The sequence below is a fragment of the Coregonus clupeaformis genome, chromosome 27 (assembly GCF_020615455.1).
Source record: "Coregonus clupeaformis isolate EN_2021a chromosome 27, ASM2061545v1, whole genome shotgun sequence".
NCBI classification, from domain to species: Eukaryota; Metazoa; Chordata; class Actinopteri; order Salmoniformes; family Salmonidae; genus Coregonus; species Coregonus clupeaformis.
Genome location: NC_059218.1, coordinates 38,918,417 through 38,931,092, shown reverse-complemented (window position 1 = coordinate 38,931,092; position 12,676 = coordinate 38,918,417). Strand labels below are relative to the sequence as shown.

At 42.8% G+C, this 12,676-nt stretch overlaps 2 protein-coding genes across 3 annotated transcripts in view; one reads left to right on the top strand and one right to left on the bottom strand.

Annotated features, from left to right (window-relative positions):
- Positions 1 to 5,242: 5,242 nt before the first annotated feature.
- On the bottom strand, positions 5,243 to 12,312 carry LOC121542082 (ubiquitin-conjugating enzyme E2 D2). 2 transcript variants are annotated; one of them, XM_041851533.1, is made up of 7 exons: positions 12,292 to 12,312; positions 8,925 to 8,988; positions 8,601 to 8,632; positions 8,432 to 8,509; positions 8,097 to 8,202; positions 6,743 to 6,836; positions 5,243 to 6,641 (listed from the first exon to the last, which is right to left on the bottom strand). In XM_041851533.1, coding segments are annotated over exons 2-7 (357 nt in total). In that variant the 5' UTR covers positions 8,926 to 8,988; positions 12,292 to 12,312; the 3' UTR covers positions 5,243 to 6,595. The 2 variants fall into 2 exon arrangements, with proteins under 2 accessions (XP_041707467.1, XP_041707466.1); XM_041851532.2 differs by lacking the exon at positions 12,292 to 12,312 and adding an exon at positions 11,975 to 12,191.
- LOC121541954 (serine/threonine-protein phosphatase 2B catalytic subunit alpha isoform) overlaps positions 12,170 to 12,676 on the top strand; it is a 96,731-nt gene continuing 96,224 nt past the window's right edge. Inside the window, exon 1 of the mRNA XM_041851365.2 lies at positions 12,170 to 12,255. The gene's annotated coding sequence lies outside the window, so the exon portion shown is untranslated. The remainder of the gene's footprint in view (positions 12,256 to 12,676) is intronic.

Here is a 12,676-nt window from a genome sequence, read left to right as displayed (position 1 = left end):
ATATTTCGTCATACCACTTTAAGACTAAACTTTCATTCATCACATTCATGCTTACAAAGAACTTTAACAGTGAAAACCAAAAATATGGAAACATACCCAATTGTGAATATTGAACATGACGAAAACTAATATTTTTCATGGGCTACAGCAGGCCTATTATTTGATTTTCATTGATGGACATAGACTAAGCCTACATTGGTGTGATTAATATACACTACATGACCAAAAGTATGTGGACACCTGCTGGTCGAACATCTCATTCCAAAACCACAGGCTTTAATATGGAGTTGGTCCCCCCTTTCCTGATATAACAGCCTCCACTCTTCTGGGAAGGATTTCCACTACTAGATGATGGAACATTGCTGCGGGGACTTGCTTCCATTCAGCCACAAGAGCATTAGTGAGGTCGGGCACTGATGTTGGGCGATTAGGCCTGGCTCGCAGTCGGCGTTCCAATTTATCCCAAAGGTGTTCAATGGGGTTGAGGTCAGGGCTCTGTTCAGGCCAGTCAAGTTCTTCCACACCAATCTCAACAAACCATTTCTGTATGGACCTCGCTTTGTGCACTGGGGCATTGTCATGCTGGAACAGGAAAGGGCCTTCCCCAAACTGTTGCCACAAAGTTGGAAGCACAGAATCATCTAGAATGTCATTGTATGCTGTAGCGTTAAGATTTCCCTTCACTGGAACTAAGGTGCCAAGCCGAAACGCATGGTGATCTTAGGCTTGTGTGCGGCTGCTTCCAGAGGCAGTTTGGAGTGTTGCAACTGAGGACAGACTATTTTTACATGCTTCAGCACTCGTGGTCCTGTTCTGTGAGCTTGTGTTGCCTATCACTATGCGGCTGAGCCGTTGTTGCTCCTTGACATTTCCACTTCACAATAACAGCACTTACAGTTCACCGGGGCAGCTCTAGCAGGGCAGAAATTTGACAAAACTGACTTGTTGGAAAGGTGGCATACTTTGACAGTGCCACTGTCACTGAGCTCTTCAGTAAGGCCATTCTACTGCCAATGTTTGGCTATGGAGATTGCACGGATGAGTGCTCGATTTTATACACCTGTCAGCAACTGGTGTGGCTGACATAACAGAATCAACTCATTTTAAGGGGTGTCCACATACTTTTGTATATGGTGTAGCTATAACCTATTTATGCAAATGATCCAGACCTGGGCTATCACATAATTCAGAAATTCGTTAAATGCCACCAAAACATGGCAAGATGCACTATTGCCCTTCAGGAGCAAGGAGTCTGATTTGCAACAAAAAAACATCCATAACTCATGGTCTTGATGGCAGAACATTATACATTATATTATAAATTGACATTTTATTGTCTTTCATTAACATGTTAATGTTCTAATTTATGATGAGAACACGTTCAGTTAGACATGTGACATGTCACTGATGGTTTCTGATGGTTCACATTAGCAGTGGTCGATGTAGCGTAATTTAGCGATGGGGTTGTTTTTCACACTCGTTGCGGTGCGTGCGCGTAGGAGTGGCCACGCGGTGCTCAGTTGCTACTCGCTATGTTGTCGCCAATGACCGGTGCGCTCGGCTCCTCTTCTCGCTCAAACCAGGAGTCCACTCCACCTCTTTCGAATGTCCTGTCTGCTGGCAGGCGGCCAACCGAAGTGTGTGGAAATGACACCGCCAGGGCGGCAGAGATTTTCCTTCATTTCTCTCCTTCCCGATCGCAGACGGGCTGACATTGGCTAGAAAGTGGAGCAGCTCGTCGGGGACAATCCATGCGAATCGATCGAGCCGTGCGGTTGAGGCTCCGAGCCGGAAAATAACGCGGCAGCTCGAGAGAGGGAGAGAGAGGGGAGGGGTTGTTCTAACACTGGTACTAGCCAGCCAACCCTTCTCCGGCACACAAATACACCCGCTTACAAATATACACACACAGTGAATAGTAAACCTTTATCTGTCACCAAACGCAGCAAGGCTGCGTTTACTATAAAGTGTAAGCAGAGAAACTTCATGCGTAATGAGTAATGCATTAATGTGAATTGTGCTCACATCTCAAAAAGAATAACAAATAATGTAATTGGTAAACGCTAATTGTAATTGACATCCCCATGACATGACCTATAAAAATAACCAACTTTATCATCAATGTTGAAGCATTGCATAATATTTAAACATTGGAATTATTTGGACACCCAAGAGCCATCCATTGACGCACCAAATATAGACTTAATGAATGTGTTTGAAACCAAAGTTGAATTGTTGTTAAGCGCCATTCAACTCTTGTTATATGGCTAAATCACTAATGAAGAGCACGTGACAGGTAGGCCTTAAGCTCAAGGATGACCACCTAATGTAGCCCTGTGAATCGCTTGGTTTTGGTTTCTCGTGACTACTTCTCTCCCTGTTTGTTTAACATGCCATTTGTTGTAACCCAGCCAAGCGCTTATATCCTCAACATATATGTTCGTGTTTTAAGTGGGCTGTTGGTAGCAGTAGCACCTTTATCTTTTATTTAAATACCATAGCAAAATGTGATAAAAGGTCATCTGCATTCCATTGCTTTTGTTTGTTTGGACGATTATCTCCTATAACGACTTTTATTTGTTTGGTTTTAAGTTTATTATTAGTTTATTTTTTCTCTAGGATTATGTTTACTGAGTGGCGGTGCAGGCAATGGTTCTGTTCGAGGTAATTGCACAATGGACGCATCCATTCCCCGACAACGTGCATAAATTGGACACGCATTGCTTCGTAATCTCTGGTGTCTAGCATGGCTCTGGCAATATGCCTGGTCTCACCCTATCTCATATTAAGCAGATGCCAATCCCCTCGTCATCATTTGCGCCTTTGGAAATTACTTTAATGCCAACCACCAGCCATACCGACTCCAAGCTCTGAGGCATGTGCATAGTGGAGTAGACCTAGGGCAGGGATCATCAACTAGATTCGGGCCGACTTTTTCTGGAGCAGATGGTGGGGACGGGACAGGGGGACGACGACGAGGACGACATAATTACAAATAATTTGTAGACTGCAAATTAACATCAAGAAGCCCAAACAGATATAATGTTTGACTAAAATATAATTATTTCAAACCTTGATTACATTTGTATATGATAACGTCTCTCTATTATGCGTTGGAATACTTTGGGAAGAGATTTCTTAAATTAAAATAACTTGGCGCTGATTTCCTGATGTTTTTACAGTCATTTATGTCCAACAATGAAAAATCCACAAACAATTATTATTATTATTTATTTATTTATTTGCTTAGAAAACTTGGGGGCCAAATAAAACCACACTGGCAGCCAGTTGGGGAAGCCTGACCCAGCGCGTTGGCGTTTGCACTGCAAGTGGTCCATATTTACCACGTTACCAAAATGTGTTGTTGTTACACTATTATAACTCAACTCTTGCAATTGGTCACATAGGCCCACTCATTTCAAATTGATTGAAAGCACGCAGACTTCAGTCCTCACTTGGATTTGGTATCCTAAAGTGCACTGGCGCTTTTCCTTTTACAATGCCCAGACCGACCACATTCTTCCTGTCCGCTCTAGGCTTGTCTACATTCCTGCTCTTGACCCTCAGAAGTCAATCTTTCGCGCGCTCTCTCTCACACACACGTTAGGCATCAAAGTTTCGAAAATGACATTTTTTCACGTGGTGGGTGGTGAGTCAGTCAGAGAGAGAGGTGGAAATAAAGTGAGTGAGTGAGAGAGGCCATTGGTAGGAGTGAGCAGCAAGCTGTGACAGGAGACGTTCTGGTGGGCGAGCTGAGGCCTGGGGCTGCAGCCACACTCAGCTCTTTGTTGTTTTCGCTCTGTGCGAAGCGAGGCAGAGTACTTTCCTGAGCCGGCCGAGCATTAGTGTTACACGGCCTCTTCCAGCTGCACACATGACCAGTGCCACAGAAGAGCACCTAAAAACAACATAAAAGAGGAGTGAGAGGGAGTGTGTGGAGAAAGATAGATGGACGTCCGGTTTCTAAGACATTAAGGAAAGTTTCAAGCTATGCAAGCTCTCCCACTCCCCCTCTGGCCAGCCTAACCCCACATCACTACCTCACCTCTGTTGATTTCCCCACCTTATGCCCCTTGTCTTAGTCAAGAGGCTCATCCCATTCATCTGTCTGGCACCTCTCTCTGTGGCTGCAGCTGATCCATGCCTCCCTCCCCTCTGCTCCTCCTCTTGGCTCATCAGTCCCCTCAGTGTTGCCAAATTCAAGGACACAGACATTAGAGTTGGGCCCTGGAGTGAATTAAATAACCATATTTTTGTAGGTTATATGGGTTTTCGATGTGGGTACATTTCCTCACCACAAAGTATAGGACTTAAACATGCAGTGGAGTAGACTATACCTGATCCTCATCGCTCTAAGCTGCAGTGGGCTGCTGGTGGTCAACACTGGTGGAACTTTAAACAACGATTTGCTGTTCAGGCAGCAACCAATCACACGTTCATTCTCTGCACTCAAAATGTAATAGGCCACAAACGACCCATAATATGGACATAGAGGTTATAGGTCATATCTATATAATGACTGTTTGTGGTATCTAATGACATTTAACTTAATTTATACTTCCACAAATCCTGTACATTCCACAGTGACTAGCTGATTGTGGCCCTCATGAAAGGCACAAACAGTTAGGTACATTATGAAAAATCTAACTAAAATGTTTGCCAAACCCAATGATAGAGCTCCATCTAGTGGCAGAAAAATATATAGAAAAATCGAATTTACTACCTGGAAATAATTTAGTCATGGTGAGGCAGGTGAATAGGTCCAAGTATATTATGCTGATCTTGGCCCAGCTTTGTTGTAGTCTTGCTCACATCAGTTGTTTCTTAAATATTACATACTTCCAACTATCATAGCAGCTTAGCACTAATATATACGACTGGAAATCGAGGCTAGAGTAGTTGCAGGTTCTGTAACTTTGCTTCAAATAATGCAATAATTAATTAAATGAGTTGGCAGTAATAAGAACAACAACTAGGTGAAGTCTTAAGCCTCAGTGTAGAGTTTGCTGTAAAAGGGGACTGAGTGAGACAAAGTGCTGGTATGAATCAGGTGGAATAATAATAGTAGGTTTCCTTGTTGCTATCAAAACCTCAGCAATATATCTCGAACATGAATAGGGCACATGCAAAACTAACAAATTGTATAAAATATTAATCACTTTTCAAAATGAGAAAGCCTTCAAATAAATTCCAAATGCACACACATTTGTGCATCAATACTAAATAAAACAGTGATAACCCACAACTTTAATAATCATGTTTATTACAGTTTAATTAAGACACAAGCTCAACGAGCTCTCAGGTAATTAAATATACAGAAGTTTGTTTGTCTGGAACTCAAGTCCAGGGTTCTGAGATCCAGACAGGGAGTCGTTGGAGCTTCAATGTCAACAATTGCAGCTCAAATATACAAAGTGTGATTACAGAATAATGAGGTCACCGTTTTATTTTATGAGAATACACCCCAATCTGACTGATTTCCTTCAATTTAGCCCACTTGTGGTTAGACAGTTTAAGTCCATCATATTTGTCTAGTGCTACTCTTGCTTAAAACATTTTAGAGCTTTGGCGTTGCCTTCAAACAACATGCTTTATTACTAATGCCAAATATTTGTCCTTTCAGGCTGGACTTGAAGCCAAAGAGAAAGAATGTAGATAAAAAATTGACGATCAAGCTGGATTAATACCATTTCAGTCTACTAGTACCACCCAATTTAGCTGCCGAACTTGGATCCAAACTTTGGCCGTTTTAAAATCAGACCATCACCCAGAAGACAAAGACTTGACACAATTGAGAGAACTAAAATAATTTGATGAAGGTGCAAGTGGCAATCTAAAAGGGTACTAGCTTATTCCTTTAGCAAAATCAACATTACAAGAGTATTTCGCTTGACTAGGGTGAGGGAAAACAGTCATTTTGGATGTAATATTCAGTAGATATATAGATATCTGTCTCATTACTTTATTGTCCCACATCATACAGTGTGGAAGGGTCCATGGGTACCTAACAATGATCTTAAATGACAGTGATTCATATTGTGGAGGGGCTATGAGGCGGGATCCTGGGCATCCCATTGCCAAACAGAGAAAGTCCCCTAGAGGTTTCCAGAACCATTGACAGATTGATGGCTATTTCTTATTATAGCCAAATAGAATAGACAAAAACATTCTCCAAGCCCCTTCTCTTGCCGCCCCGCTCATCATCTCACAGGACAGCTGGAAGCACAGAGGGAGAAAAACAACCAGAGAAACAAAGCACAGACATAAAATCCCTCAATCTTGGGATAGCAAACCATGGGTTCATAAAAACGATAAGGAATGCTTCTTGGAATCAAATAAGAGTGGTCCTACATAGGTCCTGTTGGACATAGTGGAGGGGTATACAATTTGCAGTCTCAAATATGTACATCATGGCAGCTGGACAGGTTGAAGGGGGTGAGGCAGCGGGAAGGAGGTCAAGTGCGTAGGGAGAGGGAGGGTGTGGCTCAAAGAAATCACTCCAAAGGAAACCAACAATACTTTTTTCCTCTTTTCATTCAAAGCTCCCCAAGCCTTTGAATATAAAAGGCAGATTTTCCACTGTAATGCCTTGAGACTACATAGCATATTTCTGTGTCCATTCCCGGGCTATTCTGTTGTATCTGGAATGACAGGAGGATAAAAAATAAAAAATCGTTATCCTTGTAGCAGACAGGTTGTACCCCCCAAAAAAAATGGAATATTGAAACTGTGTAAGACCTACTTTTCCCTGTCTGTCTTGTAGATGCGTGCGATCTCAGGCACTAGAGGGTCATCTGGGTTTGGGTCACAGAGAAGTGAGCAGATGGACAGGAGGACTGTAGGATGACAGACAACAGAGTCAACACAGTTCTGACAATCTACTGTGACAATCAATGTACATCTCTGACCTGTTAATGAGCATAGTTTGGGACATACACTATATATACAAAAGTATGTGGACAACCCTCCAAATTAGTAGATTCGGCTATTTCAGCCACACCCGTTTCTGACAGGTGTATAAAATTGAGCACACATACATGCAATCTCCATAGACAAACATTGGCACTAATTACATTTGACAAAGTGACTTGTTGGAAAGGTGGCATCCTATGACAGTGACACGTTGAAAGTTACTGAGCTCTTCAGTAAGTCAGTAAGGCCATTAGACTGCAGTTTAGAGTGTTGCAAAAGAGGACCGATGATTTTTAACTGTAAGTGCCTACCACTTCGCGGCTGAGCAGTTGTTGCTCCTAGAAGTTTCCATTTCACAATAACAGCACTTACAGTTGACCAAGGCAGCTCAAGCAGGGCAAACATTTCCTTGGTTACAAGACTCACTAACGAGCACAATAACTTTTCCATGGCAGAGCAGCTGCACACAAGCCTAAGATCACCATGCACAATGCAAAGCGTCAGCTGGAGTGGTGTATAGCTCGCCGCCATTGGACTCTGGAGCAGTGGAAACGCGTTCTCTGGAGTGATGAATCATACTTCACCATCTGGCAGTCCGACTGACAAATCTGGGTTTGGCGGATTCCAGGACAACGATACCTGTATCAATGCATAGTGCTTCCAACTTTGTGGCAACAGTTTGGGGTATGCCCTTTTCTGTTTCAGCATGACAATGCCCCCGTGCACAAAGCGAGGTCCATACAGAAATGGTTTGTCGAGATCGGTGTGGAAGAACTTGACTGGCCTGCACAGAGCCCTGACCTCAACTCCATCGAACATCTTTGGGATGAATTGGAACGCTGATTGCGAGCCAGGCCTAATCTCCCAACATCCGTGCCCGACCTCACTAATGCTTGTGGCTGAATGGAAGCAAGTTCCCGCAGCAATGTTCCAACATCTAGTGTAAAGCCTTCCCTGAAGAGTGGAGGCTGTTATAGCAGAAAAGGGGGGACCAACTCCATATTAATGCCCATGATTTTGGAATGAGATATTTGACTAGCAGGTTTCCACATACTTTTGGTCATGTAGTGTACTTACCAGAATCTGTTGTGAAACATTCAAAACCATGCTGGTTTAAACTACCCAAAACAAATGATCTAGACCCACATACAAAACATAAACCAAGAGCCCCATTCTGGGCTTACCTTTGGAGATGGTGAGTGCTGGCGACCACTGCGACCTCAGGATGTCCAAGCAGATGCTGCCATTGCTGTTGATGTTTGGGTGGTAGATTCTTGTGGTGAATGCAACCTTTAGAGGACACATTGTTTTTACTGTATCTCACAAATGTATTGCATTTACATCATCTCCTTTAGCACACTGACGGGACAGAATTGGTTGTCAGTTACATCTCATATACTGAAAACAAACCGTTGTGAATTATTATTATTTCCATCAATATAGGTCTAGTTCATAGCTCCATTAAAAGTCTGCCAACACTTTTCTAATGTATAGCTGAGTTCCAGGACACATCCCTTACTTTTGGTGGTTTGAAGGGATAGTCAGTGGGGAAGTGAATGGTCAAGAAGAACACACCACCCTGATACGGACTGTCATTCTGTAGAAAGGAAAATAGATGGTTACTACTACATGACCCAGAGCAAAAGCTGTGAACCCCTAAACTACAAAGAACAGGAGGGTATACTTACTGGTCCCATTATTGTAGCCTGCCAGTGAAACACTAAGTAAGAGAGAAAACACTTTTAATACACTATAAGCACCTTTATAAAGTACATTGTTTAAATTAGATTTTCGTGCCAAGATGCAGAAGACCACTGGTCATCAATCATTATTGGCTTGTATCTACAGGCTACATTTCATTGCCAACAGTTTTCTTTTGGAGTCAAATCCTGTTTTCTATGATTAACAAAGATATAATCTTATCAAGAACATTGAATGAAATAGGTGGTGTTAGAGATGTGCTTTGGACGGTGAACTGTGGGTGGTGGTGTTGAGTGGTTGAGGAGACTTACTGTCATCTCCAACAGGTCCTGCGGAGCACTGTGCTGGAGGGTCACGAGCCAAATCATTTAACTCCTAGGGACAAAGAAAAGAGCTCTAATTTCTTCAGAAAAGTATAATACTTTAACAATATGTATTGTTTCAATATGTATGGTTTCAGTAGTTCAGCCAAACTGCATACCATGTCTCCAACGCTGAATGTGGGCTGGAAGTAGCAGGCCTAAGCTCATAGGCCTAGGCTAACCCAATATTAGTTTATTATTTAATTAATTAATAAGACAAGGTGTCTAAGGTCATTCCATAGCTACTACGTTGAAGATAACTCATGGTCCAATGACTGTACCTGCTAATAGCAATTGTCCCGTGTCTGAAGATTGAGCCATAAATCGGTAGATGGTTCTGATTGGAGAATTGCCGTTTGCATCACCGAGCAGTGAAAATAAACAATTAAATCCCATTTAGATGCCCCCAAATCAAAATCTAATATGCATCGCAATGTTTTGTTGTAGCTTCTCACGCACACATTTCTTTTACTTCCCGTCTGCGGCAGCACCTGCCTGCTTTGCAGGACTCATTAGCTAACAGACATTAATAAGGAGTTGGTCCCCCCCTTGCTGCTATAACAGCCTCCACTCTTCTGGGAAGATTTCCACTAGATGTTGGAACATTGCTGCGTGGACTTGCTTCCATTCAGCCACAAGAGCATTAGTGAGGTCGGGCACTGATGCTGGAAGATTAGGCCTGGCTCGCAGTCGGCGTTCCAATTCATCCCAAAGGTGTTCAATGGGGTTGAGGTCAGGGATCTGTGCAGGCCAGTCAAGTTCTTGCACACCGATCTTGACAAACCATTTCATGGACCTCACTTTGTGCACGGGGGCATTGTCATGCTGAAACAGGAAAGGGCCTTCTCCAAACTGTTGCCACAAAGTTGGAAGCACTGAATCGTCTAGAATGTCACTGTATGCTGTAGCGTTAAGATTTCCCTTCACTGGAACTAAGGTGCCAAGCCCAAACGATGAAAAACAGCCCCAGACCATTATTCCTCCTCCACCAAACTTTACAGTTGGCACTATGCATTGGGGCAGGTAGCATTCTCCTGGCAAACCCAGATTTGTCCGTTGGACTGCCAGATGGTGAAGCGTGATTCATCACTCCAGAGAACACGTTTCCACGAGAACACGTTTCCACTGCTACAAGCTTTACACCACTCCAGCCGACACTTGGCATTGCACATGGTGTGCGGCTGCTCGGCAATTGAAACCCATTTCATGAAGCTCCCGACGAACAATTATTGTGCTGATGCTGCTTCCAGAGGCAGTTTGGAACTCGGTAGTGAGTGCTGCAACCGAGGACAGACTATTTTTACATGCTTCAGGACTCGGTGGTCCTGTTCTGTGAGCTTGTGTTGCCTATCACTTTGCGGCTGGGCCGTTGTTGCTTCTAGACATTTCCACCTCACAATAACAGGCACTTACAGTTGGGCAGCTCTAGCAGGGCAGAAATTTGACGAACCGACTTGTTGTTAAGGTGGCATCCTATGACTGTGCCACGTTAAAAGTCACTGAGCTCTTCAGTAAGGCCATTCTACTGCCAATGTTTGTCTATGGAGATTGCATGGCAGTGTGCTCGATTTTGTACACCTGTCAGCAACGGGTGTGGCTGAAATAGCACTATCCACTAATTTGAAGGGGTGTCCACATACTTTTGTATATATAGTGTATCATACCAATTTGAGTATCCCATAGTTACATTTACTATGTTACATCTAGTCTATGAGACCAGGCTGTGCTGCTAGCAGGTACAGCCATTGGACCATGAGTTCTCGAATGCAGTCACTATGGAATGCCCTTAGACCTCGTCTTATTAATTAATGAAATAATTAAATCAGAGGTCTAATAGTGGGCTACGGCCTACATCATCTGACAACAAATATTTCAATATTAAACTAATGTCAAGGTCCACCAACAACATCGTGGTCAGACCTGACCATCGTTTATGCGGCAACACAACTGAAAGTCAGTTAATTATCCTAATTGAAACACGGGGATGTTCAGAATGACATTGATGGATATTTATTTTATTTTCCTTTCAAATAAGTCTACTGTAGCAATCTGTCAACATCAATCATTTTCATGGATCATTATCATTGATCAGCCTGTGTCAGATGAAAGCAGCAGAGCATAACTTAATTTTGATACTGAAGACAATGGTAGAACAAAGTTAGAGCTAGCCGATTTGTAACTAACTTAGCTAACGTTATGCCAAACGTGATTTGACTTGGACTAAATTGAACTACTACTACTACTACAGTAGGAAGTAGCTAAGTAGTACAGTATCGTTACTTGCAAGGAACCAGGAATAGCAGGCCTATGACGGACTGAGGACTTCCCCGAAACTAACGTCAGCTAACGTTACACTTATCAAGTTATGATTAAAACTAGCTAGCCAAACTAGCGAGCTAATGTTAGGTCGTTAGCTAGCTACTGTATACAGCTATCACCACACCAGTAATTATCTACCTAACGTTAGCTAGCTACATAACTAGCTAGTTCGGTTGCTAACGTTACCGTTAATAATAGCATTTCTTAAATATCTAACGTTAACTAGCGAGCTAACTAGCTTGTTAAATCAAACTAACTAACATTAACTGTTACCTAGCTAGCTAGTAGCAAATAACTTCAAGTTAGCTAGCTTGTTAACTAGCTACCTTCATTAGTTATCGATGTTGTAATATGTCGCTAAACTGTGCGAGCTACCTTTACTTAGGCTAGTAGCCAGCAAGCTGGTTTTCAAAAGCAAATATATATCTGTGATCACAAGTAGCCACCAGCCATATTTAACTTAGCTAATATATGGCTTTGGTAGCCACTGACCAGCCGGCAGACGACGAAAGTGGTATCAAATAGCTAGGTAATTTGGGCTAGCAATCTTTCTTCTTGCTGTAGCCTACAAGTAGCTCGAAAGCGTGCCTAAAAAGTGAAGGCCAAAAGCGGCTAAAGATTAACGTTAGATAGCCTGTTAGCTAGCACGGAACGGAAGCAAGCTAACGTTACTTCCTTACCTTATGAATTCTTTTCAGGGCCATTGCTGTGCTTGTGCCTCTGTCAATGTAACCTCGTTTTACTTCTGTGAAATGACGATTTTACCGCTAGCTAGCTACGTTTTTTAATTGTTCTCCTACAATACAATGCAGCGGAGTAGTCTAGCGAAACTGAAATAAAGTGCGCTTCACACCGTTCATCCTAGCAGCTGAGAGCACTGGGAACCGCATCACTTCTCGGAAGAGCTGTGATGAATTGCAAACGTCCGCCCACGCTACATCCGCTGCAAGCTGTGAAACAGGTTAGAGCTATGCAACTGACATAATTTCTGACTCACATGAGAATGAAGAAGGCATCCAAGCCAAGTTGAGGCAAGTCATCAAAATTCGTAGTTTCTGTGCAGCCTATACTGTGTGGCTGCACTGTGGTCTACCACAGCTGACTGTAATGTAAATACGTAGTCTATTGTAACGTGTGTCTCCAATAGACAGGTAGGCCTTGATGCAGTATGAAAAATGTATGCACTCACTAACTGTAAGTCGCGCTGGATAAGAGCGTCTGCTAAATGACTAAAATGTCAAATGTAGGCAAGATAAGGGTAGACCTACAATTTCAGATGTTTAGGCAGGGACTATCCAAGCTTCAGGGGGAAGCTGGTTCCACGCATTACAGGGTACCTAGCTGGCTAAAAAAGATTGTTGGAAAATAGTATTGTGACACCA

Coding starts and splice junctions, on each gene's coding strand:
- LOC121542082 (XM_041851532.2), bottom strand. CDS start 11,998: ATGGCCCTGAAAAGAATTCATAAG. Junction 8,633..8,924: donor AGGACCTGTTGGAGATGACA/GTAAGTCTCCTC, acceptor TCTCTTACTTAG/TGTTTCACTGGCAGGCTACA. Junction 6,837..8,096: donor AGCACTCACCATCTCCAAAG/GTAAGCCCAGAA, acceptor GTCATCCTACAG/TCCTCCTGTCCATCTGCTCA.